The 19,031-nt window shown below is 45.4% G+C and overlaps 1 protein-coding gene across 6 annotated transcripts in view; it reads right to left on the bottom strand.

Moving 5' to 3' along the window:
- ALDH18A1 (aldehyde dehydrogenase 18 family member A1) overlaps nt 1–14,810 on the bottom strand; it is a 42,209-nt gene extending 27,399 nt beyond the window's left edge. For 3 of the 6 annotated variants that reach the window (XR_015259013.1, XM_086751667.1, XM_086751670.1), the window contains exons 1-4: nt 14,697–14,804; nt 11,076–11,173; nt 7,241–7,364; nt 2,536–2,759 (exon numbers count right to left, since the gene is read on the bottom strand). Coding sequence is in view for 5 of the 6 variants with exons in the window: in XM_086751667.1 (XP_086607793.1) it covers nt 2,536–2,759; nt 7,241–7,364; nt 11,076–11,081 (354 nt within the window). In the remaining variant the exon portion in view is untranslated. Of the gene's footprint in view, nt 1–2,535; nt 2,760–7,240; nt 7,365–10,650; nt 10,706–11,075; nt 11,174–12,772; nt 12,860–14,696 lie in introns of those variants that run through there. The other 3 variants (XM_086751668.1, XM_086751671.1, XM_086751669.1) reach the window with 3 other exon arrangements.
- Between the last annotated feature and the right edge of the window lie 4,221 nt (nt 14,811–19,031).

Here is a 19,031-nt window from a genome sequence, read left to right as displayed (position 1 = left end):
TAGAAGCTGTACCTTCCACCAACCTTCTTATTCACCATCCATTCCCAAAGCTGCCATTATGCAGTAACTTTGTATTCTAGAAGTGAAACACTGACTCTGACAGTACAGCTCTTAATTATTTCTTCCTTACACACATCTGGCCAGACTCAACTAATCTAGAACTAATGTCCCAGTCATATCTTACCTATTGCATAAAAATCTCACTGTGCAAATCTCTCCCTCTCTTTTGAGTCTGGCCAAGATGGAGTTAACTTTCTTCAAAGGGGCCCATATGGTGCTGTGTTTTGGATTTCAGGACTAAACCAGTGTTGATAAAATTTTGATGTTTTGTCTATCGCTAAATAGAGCGTGCACAGCATCAAAGCTTTCTCTTCTTCACGTGCTGAGCAGTACTTGCACAGCATGAAGGGTTTCTTTTTCCCCATTATATCCCATTACAGCAGGTAGGCTAGGGGCTGAGCAAGAAGTTCAGAGAGGACACATTTGGGACAGATGACATGAACTGGCCAAAGGGACAAAGACTTGCCAGGCTCGTCCGGAGGGCTTTAAACTAGTGTTGCTGGGGGAGGGGGAGCACAGTTCAGCCCACTGCTGTCAGCATGGTGCCAGTGCCAGCACTGAGGGCCCAGAAGCTGAGGAAGGATCACAGAAAAGTGCAAATAAACCTAAACTGCGGTCCAACAGAACCCCTGTCGCTCCAGCCAGCAAGTCGGCTTTGTCGGGGGCCCAGCTGAAGTGTCTCTATACCAATGCATGCAGCATGGGGAATAAACAGGAAGAGCTGGAGATGCGTGCACACGAGCAGGGCTACGACCTCATTGGCATCACGGAGACGTGGTGGGATGACACATACGACTGGAGCGTCAACATGGAGGGGTATAGGCTTTTTAGAAAAGACAGGAAGGGGAGATGAGGAGGGGGTGTCGCTCTCTATGTCAGCAACCGGCTGGAGTGTGTGGAGCTCCACCTGGGGATGGAGGAGGAGCTGACAGAGAGCTTATGGGTCAAGATTAGAGGATGGGGACGGACAGGGGACGTCACGGTAGGGGTCTGTTACAGGCCGCCTGGCCAGGAGGACAGAGCAGATGAAGTGCTCTATAGCCAGATAGGAGCAGCCTCACGGTCACAGGCCCTGGTCCTCATGGGGGACTTCAACCACCCTGACATCTGCTGGAGAGACAACAAGGCAGGGCACAGGCAGTCCAGGAGGTTCCTGGAATGCGTGGATGACAACTTCCTCCTGCAGGCGATAGAGGAGCCGACAAGGAGGGGTGCCATGCCCGACCTTGTGCTCACCAACAGGGAGGGGCTGGTGGGGGATGTGAAACTAAAGGACAGCCTTGGCTGCAGCGACCATGACATGGTGGAGTTCAAGATCCACGGGGCAGCAAGGAAAATACACGGCAAGCTCTCTGCCCTAGACTTCAGGAAGGCGGACTTCGGCCTCTTCAGGGACCTGATGGGCCAAGTGCCATGGGAGGCGGCCCTGGAGGGAAGAGGGGCCCAGGAAAGTTGGTCCATATTCAAGGAGCACCTCCTCCAAGCTCAGCAGAGGTGCATCCCGATGATAAACAAGTCGGGCAAAAAGGCCAGGAGGCTGGCGTGGATGAGCAAGGAGCTCCTGGACCAACTGAAAATGAAAAAGGAAGCCTATAGAGGGTGGAAGTGGGGACAGGTAGCCTGGGAGGACTACAAAGAGGCTGCGTGAGTGGCCAGGGATAAGGTAAGGAAGGCCAAAGCCCTGGCAGAACTGAATCTGGCCAGGGATATAAAATACAACAAGAAGAGCTTTTATAGGTACGTATACAATTTTTGCATTGAGGGTTGTAGAACACTGGAACAGGTTGCCCAGAGAGGCGGTGGATGCCCCATCCCTGGAAACGTTCCAGGCCAGGCTGGATGAGGCTCTGAGCAACCTGATCTAGTTGGGGATGTCCCTGCTCCTTGCAGGGAGGTTGGACTAGATGACCTTTGAAGGTCCCTTCCAACCCTAACCATTCTATGAGTCTATGATTCCATACCATGTAACACCATGCTCAGTAATAAAACTGGGGTAGCAGAATAGGAAAAGGCAAGGGATTGTCTTCCAAGGTGGTCATCACTCAAGGACTAGCTAGGCATTAGTCTGCTTGTGTGAGGTAGTGAGTGATGGCCTTAGCATCACTTCTTTCTTTTCTCCTTTCCTTCACTTATTAAACTGTCTTTATTTCAACCAATGTCTTTTCTTACTTTTGGTCTTCCTATTTCCTTACCAATCTGACTGGCGGTGGGGTGGGGGTGTGGGAAGCGTTACAAGCATCTCTGTGGGTGCTTGGCTGCTCGTCAGGGTCAACCCACCACGCCTTCAACCACCAACTTACCGAGTTACATGGTTTATGCTACCACAGCACAAGGGGATGAAAAAGGGAAAGGCCAGCACATTGCTTTAAAGGGCCATCACTTTTTAATGAGTTCTTCCTACAGTCTTCTGTGCCATCCAACAATCGCCGAGTATCTGAACTTAAAACAAACGTTCCACTTCAGTCACAGAATTACCTGCTCTACAATCGATGCCAGCCTTCCAAGGGCCAAGCCACACTCATCCCCTCGAGTCACAACAGCACTACCCAGCTTCACGACAATCCGCTTTGCATGCTTCAGCTCACTGCGGTGTGCAAATGATTTTCCATGTGCACGGCTGAGTGGCATGGTGATAAACGGGATGTTGCTCCAACAACGGACAGATGCATTGCTTAGTCTTTGGTTATAGCAAGGGAGATCTGTAGTAAAAGAAGAAAGAAAGAAAGAAATGCAGTTTTAAGTGTTTCATTCAGACTTTAAGCCCTTGAAGTCACATAACATCTCCTCCCTTTCCAAGGCTAAAGCTCACAATACACATTTCTCATTGACTGGGAACGAGAAACTAGCTTTCAAGTCACCAAAATAAAGCAAGAACCAATAATGTCTGAGCAGCACTAACTATCCCTAAGCTATATACGGCAATATCCCATGTGTCATAGAGCTTTGACTCTCTGAATCTAGAAGACTGAAGGACACAGTGAAAGAGCCCATACAGCTCACATCAGAAGTAGTAGTTTTAAAAACAATTTCTTTTGCCTTGCCTCTTTAGATACAGCTAGAGAGTTTTCCTCTCTGTAGTAGTGCAGAAAGCTTGACTCTTAGGAAAGAAAAGAAACACAGCTTTTACAACATCTGTAAGTTGGGTATTTTTGCACAGTGCTCAACTAGGGGCAGCACAAGGGGGATGACAGACATATGAATTGGAAGTCACCTTCCTACGGGATAAGTAGGCATTAGAGCGCGAAGAGACAGTCACAGCATTACTCGGGTAAGACACAAGATACATAAGGCTGGCACTTAGCCCTAGTCAATGAGCTAGGGATCTTTTTGCAGCATAATCTTTGTTTTCAAAATGCCTGGAAAGGACAGTAAGATGACTATCAGCACAGCAGATTAAAGAGAATAGTGATTAAGGTATAATCACAAGGATCAGTCTGGATCCTTTCTAATTGACACAGAGGTGGACCCAAACACAAAGTCCCAAAGTGAAGCTGAAGGAATGAAGGCAGATGCAAAGTACCTCCAATACACTTCATACGAACTTTTGCAGAGCCACAATGAATTGTCTGAAGAATGAGTCAGGCAGATAAGAATATTTGCAGCCCAAGTGTGTCAACTGCATAATTAATAATATGGTTAAGCCATATTACTTGAAAAAAAACTTGAAGCCACATTTCCTTATCGTCTATCTAGTAGTTCTTGTATTACTAGTTAGAAACTGCATTAAACCAGATCAACTTTTAGGCAGTCTCAAAAACACTAGTATAGCAAAAAAGATGGAGAACACTCCTGATGTAACTACAGAAAAAATAGCTACCAGCACTACACTCGGGCACCTAAAGTGCAACTTAGTCAAAAGATTACATACGTTCATGGAAAAATTACGGCGAAGATCATACTGGATGCTATTGAAAGACATTTTAACAACAATGCAATCATCAGGCACAGTCAACATGGGTTGACAAAGGTTTAACTAATTTCATATCTTTCTACGGTAAGGTCATCTCCCCAGTGGATGAAGGGAAGGTGGAGGATGTACTTTTTCTGGATTTTAGTGAGGCTTTTGATACTGTTCCTCACGGTATCCCTCTGGACACATTGTCCAGCTGTGAGATGAGCAGGTTCACAGTGCACTGAGTGAAGAACTGGCCGGATGGCAAGGCTCAAAGGGTTGTAGTGAATGGGGCCACATCTGGCTAACAAACAGTTCCCAGTAGTGTTCCTCAGGGCTCAATCCTAGGGCCAGTGCTGTTCAATATTTTTATCAATGGTCTGGATGCAGAAATTAACTGCAGTGTGAGGAAGTTTGCTGACGATACTAAACTGGGAGGTGCTGTTGACTCTCTCAAGGGACAAGAGGCCTTGCAGAGGGATCTAGGTAGATTGGAGCACTGGGCAACCATCAATGGGCATGAAATTTAACAAGAACAAATGCCAGATTCTGCACTGGGGACACAGTAACACTGGACACAAGTACCAATTGGGAGAGGAGTCGCTGGAGAGCAGCCCAGCAGAAAGGGATTTTGGGGTGCTGGTAGGCAGCAGGCTCAACAGGAGCCAGCAGTGTACCCTGGCAGCCCAGAGGGCAAACTGCATCCCAGGGTGCACTGAACACAGTACAACCAGGGGGTCAGGAGAGGCGATTATACCAATGTATTTATCGTTGGTGTGACCTCACCTGGAATACTGTGTGCACTGCTGGGCCTTACAATTTAACAAGCATGTTAAGCTCCCTGAATGTGTCCAGAGGAGGTCAAAGCAGCTGGTGACCAGGCTGGAAGGCATGTCCTATGAGGAGGGCTGAGGACTCTGGGTTTGTCTAGTTTGGAGAGAAGGAGGCTGAGGGGCGACTCCATTGCTCTCTACCGCTTCCTGAGGAGGAGACGTGGAGAGGGAGGTGCTGATCTCTTCTCCCTGGGATCCAAGGACTGGACACGTGAGATTAGTTCAAAGTTGCGCCAAGGGAGGTTCAGACTGGACATTAGGAAACATTTCTTTACCAAGAGGGTGACCAAACATGGAACAGGCTTCCTGTGGAGGTGGTCGATGCCCCGTGCCTGTCAGTGTTTAAGAGGCATTTGGACAATGCCCTTCATAACACGCTTTAGCTTTTGGTCAGCCCTGAAGTGGTCAGGCAGTTGGACCAGATGATCGTTGTAGGCCCCTTCCAACCAAACTATTCTATTGTAATCAATCCTAACGAATATCTCCTCTCAAGATGTAGAAGCTCCTTTACAAATCAGTAAACTGAATCCTATGCTGTGGTCAGAGTTATCTGATTTTATTTAATCTGTTTAGTCTCTCTAATTTTGATACAAAATAGATTCATTTATAATGTAAAGTGACTATTCTGGTTGTTACTTCTGCTGGAGAAAGACAGGAATGAACACAGTGCTACAGAAAAGAGAAACTTGATATTTAACAATGTCTTAAATAAATAAATCTTTTGCTCATTGTAACACAAGAAGCTTGAATGATTAATCATAACTGAGGGCTGCACTAACATGTCACACACATAAAAGTAGAATATGGAACTTGGAGACGAGTTTCATTTGCCCCTCATTTTCATGAGGGAATACTTGTGAATGTAAATAAGGTCTACAATACATACGAAAGAACAGGTGAAGGAGTAAAAATTAACTCTTCTTTCCAGCATTATACATTACTATATGGTATTTGCCTACCCCACACAATATGACCAGAAAGGAGTAAAAACAATTTATTTCCAATACTCTTGGCTAGAGCTTCAGGATTTAGAAGGTTCCAAGAAGGCAGATGTTGAGGGATAACCAGTATCTGAAAAGAAACCAGTTATTTTTTCAGAAAAACAAGGAAAAAGACAACAGTTCTAGATCAGGCAGAGAATTTCATTCATCTCCCCTAAAGTCCTAATGGCTAACCTTCCTCTTTAACTGCCTATAAGATAAAGATAGGTTTATCTTTTTTTTTAGTTATTTTAGACTGGACTGAAATGTGAAATCAGCTCCTGTGTTACATATGCAAAACATTTCTAGCGAAGCAAGCCCATTAACTTGCTTCATATGCAATTAGGGAGAAACTGATATAGCCATTTAGTCAACTTTTTTGACAACTAGGTTTCTAGTTGTTTCTAGGCATTACAGTTTTTATATCCAGTAGCTTGTCAACAGTTTCACTTCCTTTATAAAGAAGGGGAAACATATGAAAAAGACTAAGTATTTGGCACTGCAGATCCTTCTATACAACCTGCATGAGGCTTGCTTCTCAGCAGTAAAGAAGTAGAATTTCAAAATATACATGAGCTGAACAGGATCACAACAGAAACAGTGGAGTACAAAAGAAAACCGATAAATGCTCAGTCCAACTTTGGAATGCAACTGATGAAGTTAACCAGAGTTACTCCAATACTGCATACTAACTACTCTCAACACTAGGGAATAATTTTCACACTGTTAAGTACGAGTTGTTTACTGACTTTGGAAAACGCAGAATATTTCAAAATACTACCAATGCACAAGTCAGCGCTGTATCTCATAAAAAACAAGTATAAAGAAAAATATCAACAAAAGAGAACTGTTAGCACATAGACCAATAGGAAATTAATCTTGCATGCAACGGTAAACAGTTAATATCTTGATCTAATAGCGCCTATCTATCCTCACTTCTCTATTTCAGACCACTGAGCAAATAGATAGTGAATGGTTCTCTCAAGTTAGGTTTTCAGGGAACAACTTTTTATAGGGCATCGATATACTTACACTGAGGTTTTCTGCAAGAATCTTTCCTCTTTTATCTAATCTGAATAAATCTGAGCCTCACATCTTACTTTATGCAAGACATTTGTGGGCTGAAAATGCAGATGGGGGAGCAGGGATAATCAGATCTTGTCTCCCAGGAATGTACAAGGTTGAAATAAAGAACTTTTACGGTAGCAGTACTTTCACAACTGATTTTTTTTTTGCTTGAAATGCACATCAGAATGAAAAATACACCCTCTCAGACATCCAGATTGATATTATTGTGTTAAGAGAGAAAGTAACATTAAGAAAGTAGAGCTTCAACTGTAGCTTACTCCAGAGGTTGTTAGTTTTGAATTATGTTAATGAGGTGATTTTCCCTTTCAACATAGGAAAGAGCATAGACATGCCCAGACACAGACTGACCAACATTATTAGAAACATGTGCTTTCTCTTATACATACACAAACGGGAAATGGCTGCGATGGCATGTGGTGATAACACAAAGCACCATCCAGGGGAGCGGACAGAAGGGCTCAGAACAGCTCGACCCAACATTTTGAGATGCCTTCTGCAAATCAAGGATATCTGTAAGTTAAAAGGAAGGGAGGAGGGGGGAAAATTGGTTAAATATCAGTCAATTTCCATCTGTATTTCTCTCCTCACCTGCCCCTCCCTCCCCAATTCCGCTTTGTCCAGTACAGTCTTAATGCAATTTCCTTGTGCAAGAGACAGCCTGCCTACTCTCTCCATTTTGCAGAATTCTCATACTGGGACTTAGAACTGAAGGCCCCTGTTCCCTACCTGCTGGCAGATCATTATTAAAGATCAAGAACAAAACATGGTTGCACAAGAAGGGAAAATACTATTAGTGAGTGTACCTACAATGGAGAAAAGTCATAACTTTGCCCACAGAGAAGCCTGGAAGAAGAAAGGAAAAAAAAAAAAAAAAAAAAGTAGAGGTTGTATCATTCAGACTTCTATGTACGCCCCACAACAAAGTATCTACTGCACTTCATATTAATCTCAGCCCCATTTGATGTAAAAGATATGCTGATTCACTTTTTCCTGAGCGCTACCAAATGGCAAGTTGTTAACCATGATTACAAATAAGGACACCAATTTCCAAGGTATTTGGCACTAGTTTCCCGTGACTGAACTTGTAAACACTCAGGATTCTTGTAACTCAAAAGCCACTAGAGCAAGCACCCAGCAACAAGGGATACACAATCAGCAATATCCTATGACAGGTCTAGTTGAAGTAATGCATCTAGTATCACAAAGGAAACAAAGGAGATTAACAAGTGTCCAGTTCTCCCAGACAGTGCTTAAGCCATAAAACCTCTCCTTCCCCTTCTACAAAATTTTGCTGCCTTTACTTGCTTTCGGTTCATCCCTCTACACCATTGGAATAGAGCAAAGAACATTGCACAAGCTGTGGCAGGGAGAAGGTATTGAAGAGAGCACATGGAGAGCTCGTAGTAACTGCACTGGAAGACTGCTATTACAAGTACCATGACAATTATAGCATCTGGCCATTCTAGCATATGTGTACATGAACCCCTGAAGTTGCTTCATTACCCTGCATCAGTTTATTGTTATTATACCTCATTACAATCCTTACCAAACTATACACCTCTACATAAAGACAAGGCAGCCACCAGCAGACAATAGTTCCCCTGTTCTGTCTAGTAAAATTATATAGCATGGTATTTTAACAACATTAATCTGCAATGTCCCTCCACTTCTGTATTTCACCTGAAATAGCAGTCTGGACTACTGCCAGGATGAAGCAGAAAAAGGACTCTGAGCAGATGATACAACTGAGCAAGAAGTTTTCTTCTCATAACAGGGCAAACTTAAAAGGAGCTGCTTAACAGTTCCAACTAGACACTTCCTCTTTGAATCCTTACCGGACACCTCAGGCATCCCCCTCTGGGGGACACAACAATTCCCACCGTTTGACCCTTCCACCTTAAAGTTCGTCCTGGCACCTACTGTCAGCCATCGTCTTCGCAGGAGGGTCTTATCTGCGTCTCAGAGGGATGCTCAAAGTCCAGCAGCTCTTGTCAACCTGAACTGGCAAATGGCAGGTCCTTTATCCAGAACCCCTACTGCCACAGTTATCCTGAGTGGAACTGCCTGTTCCTCTTCAGCTCCCTTCACAGACCGTCTCCCTTAGGGAACGGAACCAGGCACTCTACTTGGATCTTCACCCCCAGGCATCTCTTGTCAGGCCTTTGACGCCCACTACAGCAATAATCTTTACCTGGTGTTGCACTGTCACTAGAACACAGACCCATACTAGCTAGATCAAGATGTGTTGTCTCCTTGCTCACTCCTACTGATCGGCCAGAGAACCACTTCTGCATTCTCACTACAGGGCTGCTTACAACTAAGCGCAACCTTGTCCTTCTGGAAGACTGGCCTCCCCCTTCCCTTTGCCAGAGACAACGTTGCTAAGAGAGCGTGGATAATGAGGAGTTAGAAGTGGCAGACAGTGTGGATCTTTTGAAGGAAAAAGTACTAGAATAGCATGTTTTTGAAACTGGCTGGTGAGAAAAGGCAAGGAGACTAAGTTAACAAGAAGACAGGAATGGAAATTTTAAAGCAGCAGCAGACTTCAAGAAAAGAGAGAGAGAGATGTAAAATGGGAACGATGCTGCCAGAGGGCACAGATAGAGCACAGGGCACACTGTAAATTACAAGCTTTCTTTCAGGCTAGTCCGAGGCTGCAGAATAACTCCTTTCTCTCCTCTCACTTAATGAAGGACTTAATTTCAATTAAGTTAATTTCAATCCTCATTTTCCATTCCACTCCCATTTCTACCATTTCCATAGCTGGAATGGTTCTGGTCTTCAGTAGCAAATGAAAAAAAAGGTACATAATGTAAAAAACCCAAAACAAACCAAACACACACACACAAAAAAATCCCCCAAAACTGCTGCCCTACTTGGAGGGAGCAACAAAAAGAAATGCAAAATGCATTATTCATGTATTTCTCCAAGACTCTAGCATCAGCCTAATTTTTTTTTTTCCACTACCAGGAAAGCCTACTTTTTCCAAACTACTCTCCAAACCTGACTTCAAAAAAATATTATTCTCCTACCATCTCTTTAAATAGTAAAAGTTATCCTTATATTATTTCTCATAGAAAGCAATACTATTGGGTAGCTTTCAGGAATTTATTATCTTCGTAACAGCTGTCAAGTAGCACAGTACATTTAGATTCTGTTCCAGATCAGCGTAAAGAGATTTAGTCACCTTCCCAAGCAATCAAACCCTAAAACTAGTGCCTTTAACAACAATCTATAACACTGATTTTTCAGCCTGTTGGCTGCAGGCCCATGGGATGTCCACAACTCTTTGCAGTGAGTTGATAAAATAAAACTAAGCAAACTTTTTTTTCAGTTTTATATATAAGGCCAGTATCTCAACTAACTGTTAGGACATTCCAAAAGTGAAAAAAATCTGGAAAACACACTCCTATAGAAAGAGCTATACTATACAACACTTAATTACTTAAGCAAAGATAAATTAAGTTCCAAGGAAATATACACAATTTTAATGAAGTAAGTATTTACCATAACACAAATAAATCCTCTGTAACATTCAGGGAATTTTATTAAACAGCTTTGTTATGTTACCAAATAAAACTTCTGTAAGTCCAAAAAAAAAAAAAAAATCTTAAAAATCTGCAGTTCTTCATGCAAACTCAAAACGAATAAATCTTCCCAGAGGGAAGCCAGTTCAGAATAACTGACTAAAACAAAGCTTTGACTAAATTGTCTTTAGAACAGCTCCCTAATAGCTTTACTCAGGTCCTTCAGAAGTTACATACATAAAGAACGGGTAACTCTAAGCAACACGTACCATGCAATTCTTTTCTACCAAGAAGCTATTCCAGCAGGACAGTGTGGTCACAGCAGTCTGCACCTATTGGCACCGGTTTCTGCAGTGGAATAAAACCCTGCCAGTGGCCTGTCAGAACCACTCAGGATCACCGAATACTTTCAGTCTAGGGTATCTCAAGAGATAGCACCTGTGGAAGTTCAGAAGAGTTCCACTTTCTTACACCTTGTCTATAAATAAGTTAAGCAGCACAAGCAGGGCTGTATAGCCACAGCACAAGACAGGACTAGGACCTCCAGCTGCCTGCCCTGGAAAGCAGAAGCTGAGGAATGGACGGATGCATGCTAGGGGCAAGCAGCAGAACCCACTCAAGCACAGACAGGAAGTTTGCCTAGCAGAATACAATGGCAGAAAATTACTCGTGTGCGTTCATCAGTGACACCTACCGGCATCACTCCTTGCCTGAGCACCTAGGTCCACCAGAACTTCCGTACCTGACCCCTCCTGCTGAAACCACGACACAGATTTCCGAGAGAAGCAGCACCTGCGGGGACAGCAGGACAGAGAGGCATCCACGCTGCTGCTGAGGTAGCCGGCAGCAGGCCCAGCCCCCGGCAGCAGCAGCCACATCAGCGCTGCAGGCACGGACGGGAAACCAACCACCGGCTGATGCAACCACAGCAACTCCAGCTTCATCCCTCCCACCAGCACACACACCTTCCCATCCTGCTGTCCCAGCGGATGATGTAATTCTAGTCCACGTTGCAGCACAAAATCCAGGGCTTTGCAGGTTACAGCATTAACAACTGTTTTCTGTCTAGTCTCAGACTAGTCCAGACAGACCTCCCACAGCGCAGGCTGCCTAGCCATCTCTCAAATGCAGCCTCCCTCGACCTTTATTCTCCCTGTTCTCAGATGTTCGCAGTTTGATGCGGATAAAAGGGATCTGTAGCCAAACTTCTGAAAGTGGCTTATGTCCTTAGGTCTGTTACTTCCTTTGTTTTCTCCACTGCAGCCCAGACAGCCTCCACAAGGGCAAGAGTGCTGGCTTCGCTCTTATCTCCCACATCCCACTCGCATTCATTTCTAAATTGAGAACCACAGAATCACTTTGGTTGGAAAAGTCCTTTAAGACCACCGAGTCCAACCATTAACCCAACACTGCCAAGTCCACCACTAAACCATGTCCCTAAGTGCCACATCTGCATGTCTTTTAAATACCTCCAGGGATGGCGACTCCACCACCTGCATGGACAGCCTGTTCCAGTGCTTGACCATGAGGTCTCCCCTCAGCCTGCTTTTCTCCAGGCTAAACAACCCCAGTTCCCGCAGCCGCTCCTCACGGGACTTGTGCTCCAGAGCCCTCACCAGCTTTGTTGCTCTTCTCTGGACACACTCCAGCACCTCAACGTCCTTCTTGCAGTGAGGGGCCCAAAACTGCACACGGTATTCGAGGTGCGGCCTCACCAGTGCCGAGTACAGGGCACAATCACTGCCCTACTCCTGCTGGCCACACTGTTCCTGACACAAGCCAGGATGCTGTTGGCTTCTTGGCCACCTGGGCACACTGCTGGCCCATGTTCAGCCAGCTGTCTACCAGCACCCCCAGGTCCCTTTCTGCTGGGCAGCCTTCCAGCCCCTCTTCCCCAAGCCCGTAACATTATGTGGGGTTATTGTGACCTAAGTGCAGGACCCAGCACTCAGTCTTGTTGAATTTCATACAATTGGCCTCAGCCCATCGATTTAGCCTGTTCAGATCCCTAGATCCCTCTTAGAGCCTTCCTTCCCTCAAGCAGATCAAAACTCCCACCCCACTTGGTGTCATCTGCAAGCACTCTTATCACTGCAATTAGTAGAAACCATAAATCTACTGTTTCTCATGTTCCAAGACACCACAAAATTAATAGTAATTCCTCAGTTCAACTCAGGTACTAGTTACACTGTCTTCTATCCATATCTATTTTACCACTAGTATATTCCTATTTTCCTATTAGAACTCAATCAAATTCCAACAGCACTAATTCTCACGTTGCTTCAAGACAGTAGTCAGTTTTTTGTTTGTTTTGGGGATTTTTTTTCTTTGTTTGGGGGGTTGTTTATTTTGTGGTTTTGTTGGGGTTTCTAAAAATCTTTAATGCATCACCTTCTGAGATCAGGAAACGATCTTCTTTGAAACATCTCACAACTGTGGAGAAAATCTCACAAACAATATTTAAGTGGTGGGGTAGGTGAGGGTGAGTAATAGAAGACCCAACTCACAATTATCTGATATTAAGATTTCACTATCTCCACATGAAGGAAAACAAACCAATCCCGCCCCCCCCCCCCCCCCCCCCGCAAATGCAAAATAAATATAAGGTCATCACTTTGTTAGAAGACCATGTGGAGATGTCCACTTTGCCAGAAGTGGAATTTGTTTTAATCATCACAGTGTACATAAGCCCTACTCTCCCCTCCTCCCCACTCCAACTACCAGCAAAGATAAACCTGATGCATATAATTGCAGAATAATGACAGTGCCAACACCAGAATGTTGGTCACTCACTCACAGAAAAGACAGAACAGTGAGTGATTAAAGGTGTATCACAGCAGCTGACCTTTTATGTTAAGCCAAGCCTTCATTTTGATTTTTAAACAGCTAACAAGAAACAGGAATGACCTCATTTCAGGCTACCTGGACAATTTTTGAACTGTACTTCCAAATAAAAAGCAACAGGCTCCCCTCAGCCCCTGCAGATACTGAGGAGCTACTTTTCTTTTTCAGACACTGAAATAGAAGAAAAATTAGTAGGAGAAAATGAACAGAAACTAATCATTTGCCACATGAAACTTGTAGTTTTTATGGAAGAATGCTTGTTAGTGGCAAGGAATCTTAGATTTCCTACCTGGTCAACAGTTATTTAGCTCAGTGTACAGCAAGCATAGCAGAAGCAAGCAATGGGAAACTGGTTTCAGATAGTAAAGGATAGTGAACACCTTGAGTAATCTTACAGAGTTACATTCTCAAGAAAAAGTATGGAACCATCCTCATGGTATTAATAATCTGTGTAGGCAGTTATGCTACAGCCCACCTTCAGTCCTAGACACAACTACAACACACACAGGTTTATCTCTGCAAAGACTTTTTTTCCCCCTGCATCTAATTTAATTTAAAAAAAAAATAATCACACAGAGTAACTGCTTTAATAAAGATTGCTAAGTGAGGAACATAAGGACACAGGTTCATTTAATCAACCAATAGTCCTCACTAAGAAACTTCATGATATGGTTAGTTAGCATCTTTCAAGCATTTCCTTCCTCCTAACATCATCTCTCTGCTCTTCCCTGGATCAAATCTGGCTGCTTTCTTATACCACCTGTTTTCAACACTGAGCAGCAAAACATCAGGTTCCACCAGCTGCTCAGGAAAAAGATGATAGAACTAGCATCCCAGTTCTGTTCCGGTTTCCCTAGAGCCATCAAATGAAGCTTGTACAAGTGACAAAGATCATTCAGGAAAAGCAATGGAGACTGAATAAAATTTTCTAATAGCTATGGTTAGTAGAGTGACAATAGTGCCGCTAAGCAACAAGATGCAGGTCAAGTACGTGGACACATGTTCATATCCAGGAGAAACTGTAGTCAGGGAAATGCAAGGACAGAATGAAAAGAAGTCTGAAAAATGCAGTCTGAAATCAGCACTCTTGTTTAACATTTCAGAAGAAAGACTGACTTCTTCATTTAGTACCCTGGGTGTCAGCCTCTCTTCCAGAACCTCTTACAGAAACTTCAGTTGCACTTTTTCACCCTACTGATTTTTTCTTTTTTATTCATACCCTCCGTATCCAAAGCCCCATTGTGGAACCTCTTCAACAACTGGTTTCTGGAAATGGTTAAGCCAGCCAGCCACAACTTCCTAAGAAGATCCAAGGAATATTCACCGATTGTAGGATTTATTTCTAAGCCCCTGTCTTATCATTTCTCCAAGAAAAGCACCACTCAAAACAGCATTCATCAGCATCTCAGCCTCAGGGAACGGTTCAGAATTCCCTCCAGTTCCTTATTTTAAGTCATTTGCATTTACCTACCTTTCCTTTTTTATTCTCTGCCCCCACAATGTGTTTCCCCCTTCTTTTCGGATTGGGGAGAAACAAGATGGCATTCGGTTTCTATAAAGTATAAGCTGACACTCAAATCTTAATGGAGAGAATAAGAAATAAAATAAAATACATTAACAGAACAGCAGTCTGTCGGATGCCCAAATGAAGTATGTGAGCAGGACAAGAAAGCAATTAAAACTACCTGAATATTCTCCTGGTCTCCAGCTTTGTTTCACTCTGAGGCGATTCACCTTCTCCACGCCACTTATGATTTTGCAGACTTGTAGTGCACCCACCCTCTCATTCCTCCCTCTGCTGTGGTGCTTAAGTTGCCCCTAAAAAATTCTAGCACCAGGAGTGCACTAGTTTTGCCACCCCTCCTACTCAAAGGTGCAGTTCCCTCCCGCCTCTGAAAAACAGCTCCATCATGGTAATATTCTGGTCAGAGACCAACTGACCCACCTCTCTATACAATCATGTGAATACTAGCACCAGCAAGAGAGAAGCAAAGAAACTCCTTAGACTACACTGCCACTAATAAATCCGTATAGGATGCTCTTGCTCTCCTTGTAGCAAGGCTATTTCATATATACAACCATCTCCATTGCTCTTCCTCCACCTCTGCAATTATCGTAAACAGAGTACAGCATATTACCCGAGGGAGACTCCAGAACTGCAGAGTACTCAAGCTTGGACGAAGTAAGGATTTATAGAGTGGCACGATATGGTCTTTTATTCTGCACTTCATTCCTTACCTGATAATTTCTATCATTCTATTTGCTTTCTGACTTTCAGTACACCTTGAACTGACACTTCAGAGTATCATCCAGAGTGATTCTCAGATGTTTTGTTCCCTGAATGCTGCAGAAAAACATAAAAATATGATTGCTTTCATATTCCTACTAAGACAACATGCAACAAGAGCAGCTGAAAAATTACTGAAGCTAAGTTTGAAAGGTGCCGACTCTGCTATTGAATACACTTCTTATAACAACCCTGGCAAAGAGGAAGGTTGTACAGCAAATAAACCAACAGGTCAGTAAAGCAGTTAACACAACAAAAATTATTCACTGACACAAATATAGAAAAGGTTATGTACTTTCTAAAGTGACTAAATATAAATCCTTTACTATAGAACCGGGAAGAAGACAATTTTATTTTAACATCTTATAAGTTGGTTCTCAGTGTCATTAAGAGCAAATCTAAGAGAAAGAAGGTAAACACTTCCAAGTATCTGTCATTTTTGAGGGTATGGAGTTAGCACAGGTACAAGCATTTATGGAAATATTTCAATTATTGTTAATTTAAGAAAATAAAACTGTTCTTGACTTCACAGTACAGAGACAGTTGCCAAAGGTTTTTGGAAAACTGTAAGCTTTGCTACATAAGTCCCCTGTATCTACAGTTTTATTAGTTCTTTCAGAGCTATCAGGTTTCTCCAAAAACCCCTCTAATCTGGTTCTTTTATACCTCTGGTGAAGAAACACTAAGTGAACAACACAAGCTTATCACCAAGCACTAGGTCAAAACCCAGGTAATAACTTTTACGTGTCACACAAGTGTCAGGAGGGTTTAAATATTTTCTCTGGGTATGAAGAAATCTTGTAAGTAGACACAAGAGACAAGAAAGGAAAAAGCAATCTCAAGAGGAGCAAGAGCTCTGTGCTCACAAGGCTCCAAGGAGAACGAGGCCAGTGCAGCTCTTATCAATCACTCTCGTGCTTGCAGGGCTCCAAACGGCGATCTCACTCTGCCAGTACCTCCACGCGGCAGCAATGCTCTGCCGCCGCCAAGGAAACCTGAACCACAGCGTACAGGGCTGCGGAGGGCTTGCCAGGACCAAAGGAGCATCCAGCTGTAGGCGGCACTGCAGCGACTGCACGCCCTGTACCTCCACAGGCTCAGCTCGCTTTTGTTTTCCACGGAGTCCTCACTCCTCTGCGGCGAGCAACGCAGCAGCCACCTGCGACCCTCCCGCCGCACGAGGGGCACGGCAGCAACCGCCGAGCGCCGCCGGAAGGCACGGCCCAGCGCCGGCCGCAGCGCGGCTCGCCGCTCAGCCACGGGCGGGCGCGGCAGCACGCCCCGCCTCTGCCACCTCCCGAGGCGGAAGGACCGGCCCCTCGGCCGGGCCTCGCCGCGACCCCACGGGCGCGGCCCGGGCCGCTCCCCAGTCCCCGGACACGACTCGCGAGCGCGGCCACTGCGGCGGGGAGCAGACGCCAGGCCACACCGGTGCAACCGCGCGGCAGCACGCACGCACTCACCCTCCCGCGCCGCTACTCCGCCTGCAGCCACGGCCACTCGCCGCGCCACGTTGCTTCCGGCCCCGCCCCGGGCAACGCGGCGCGCGCGAGCCCGAGCCCGCGCTCCGCTGTGGATAGGGGGCGGTGCGCGCGCGCCCTCCGCGCTCGCCCGCCGGAGCGGCCGCCGCCGGCGCCGAGGGGCGCGCGGGAGAGCGAGTGGTCCGCGCGCTGGGCCCGCAGGGCGGCGGCGACGACAGCCTCGCCGCGGCGGTTTTGGCCGAGTCGCGGCTCCGAGCGGGCCCCGAAAGTTTGTTTTGTAGCCGAGCTGCTGGTGCCGGCTAGGGGCAGCAGGCGGCCAAGGCGAGCGCCCGCCCGCGCGTCCCCGCCACCGCTGGCCAGGGCTGCCGCCCGCTCCCCTCGCGGCGCGGCGGCTCCTGTGCTGGCGAGGGCGGGTGGAACCACGGGATTTTGTTCCGCCTGGGAACCGTTCGGCTCTGGTTGTTCGCGTTGCTGAAGTTGGTATTTAGGGACTTCTGGTGTACTAGCTGCTTGTTCCCGTTGGAGCCAGCGCTGCCGCCTCGGCCTGGCCGCTCTCTCCGGCCTGGCCGCGCCGCGGGGCGTGGCTGGAGCGCGGGGGCTGCGGGGGAGGCTGAGGCTGAGGCAGCCGTGCTCAGGCGCTGGGCACCGCGAACTCGTGGCTCCCTGTGAGCGTCCGGTTTTGATGCCGGTAGGACTCGGCCTCTAGTAGCACAGGTGGATGCAAAGCCGCGCGAGAGGGAAGTGCGCCGTCCAGGAAAACCTTCAGGTGCGAGGTCCCTCTGGCATGAGGCATTAGTGACACGGTGCATGCTGTGCCACAGGGGTGGCATGTGTGATCTTGTAAGGAAGACTGCAAATGTGTTGTATTCTTAAAATAATTGTTTCTTAACGTATATGGACATACAGTGGCACACTGGAAAAGTAAGTTGAGCTAGATGAAGATGGCAAGTATTGGCAGCACAGTATGTAGAAGATGTCTCCTTTTGCTACAAACCCTACAGTGGTAAACAGTGGCTAAAACTTGGCAAACAAATTTCACAGTGGCTCACGTACTCGGTGCCTGAAGAAAATGCAAGCACACCGAGGAGCTTGTAGAAATTTTTAAGATGTCATCTTTATCTTTTTCTTTGCATTTTATGTATATTCTTACATTATAGAAGGGGATCATGAGCTCAGAATATTTGATTTCAGAAATTCACATTCTCACTATTTCTGCTTGCTGGGTAGGGGGGAGGAATCAATGATGAAAGCCAGAAGCGGTACTCCACAGTGGTACTCTTTCAGACACCAAGAATGAAAACACTCCCTGCTATTCACTTCCAGCATGACAGCAATCTTTCAACCCCACAGAGAGATCTTAAGTGAGAGCTGAGTGGGCAGCCTAATTCACATCACTACTAACAATGCACTTCATTAACTTTTCGTAACTCTGCTCCTGCTTTGTAACCTAAAATTGCATCTTTCGCTTGGGCAGTGTAAAAATAAGACTTACTGCCTCAAAACAGGACACATTGTAAAGACGGTTGCAGATAGAATGCTGGCAGCAGAGAAATTGTGCAGTATTGTCTCAGCCCTTTGACGTGGAATATAAATACCCCATTCCGTATGTGCAATGTATGAGTCTGCCTTGCGTGTGACGTTGTCAGATTGTTGCCTGATATTCAGTTGCAGCAGAGGCCATTTAAGTTCAGACAGTGAGGAAAAACATAACATGACAAAGTAGACACTGAAATAAACTGTATTAGGAAACTGCAGGGTTAAAGCCACATCCACGTGGTATAGCATGGCTAGAATTGAACATGCCTTAAGTCAGGCTTGACCAGGTTACGGACGAGGCTCTTTCCAGCTCCATTTCCTGCAATGAGGAAATACCAGAGGACCCAAATGTGTGCTAGAAAATATGACATCTTGGAGGTTAGAGATATGACAGAATTAAAATAGCAGGGCGATGCATTCTTATAACACTTGCATGTATTTGCAGCTCTGTAGTCACCTAATTGAATTATCTCAATAATGTGGAAAACAGAGATGCCAGATC

Source organism: Chlamydotis macqueenii, chromosome 7, assembly GCF_036417535.1.
Source record: "Chlamydotis macqueenii isolate bChlMac1 chromosome 7, bChlMac1.mat, whole genome shotgun sequence".
Classification (NCBI taxonomy): domain Eukaryota; kingdom Metazoa; phylum Chordata; class Aves; order Otidiformes; family Otididae; genus Chlamydotis; species Chlamydotis macqueenii.
This window is presented reverse-complemented; position numbering and strand designations above follow the sequence as displayed.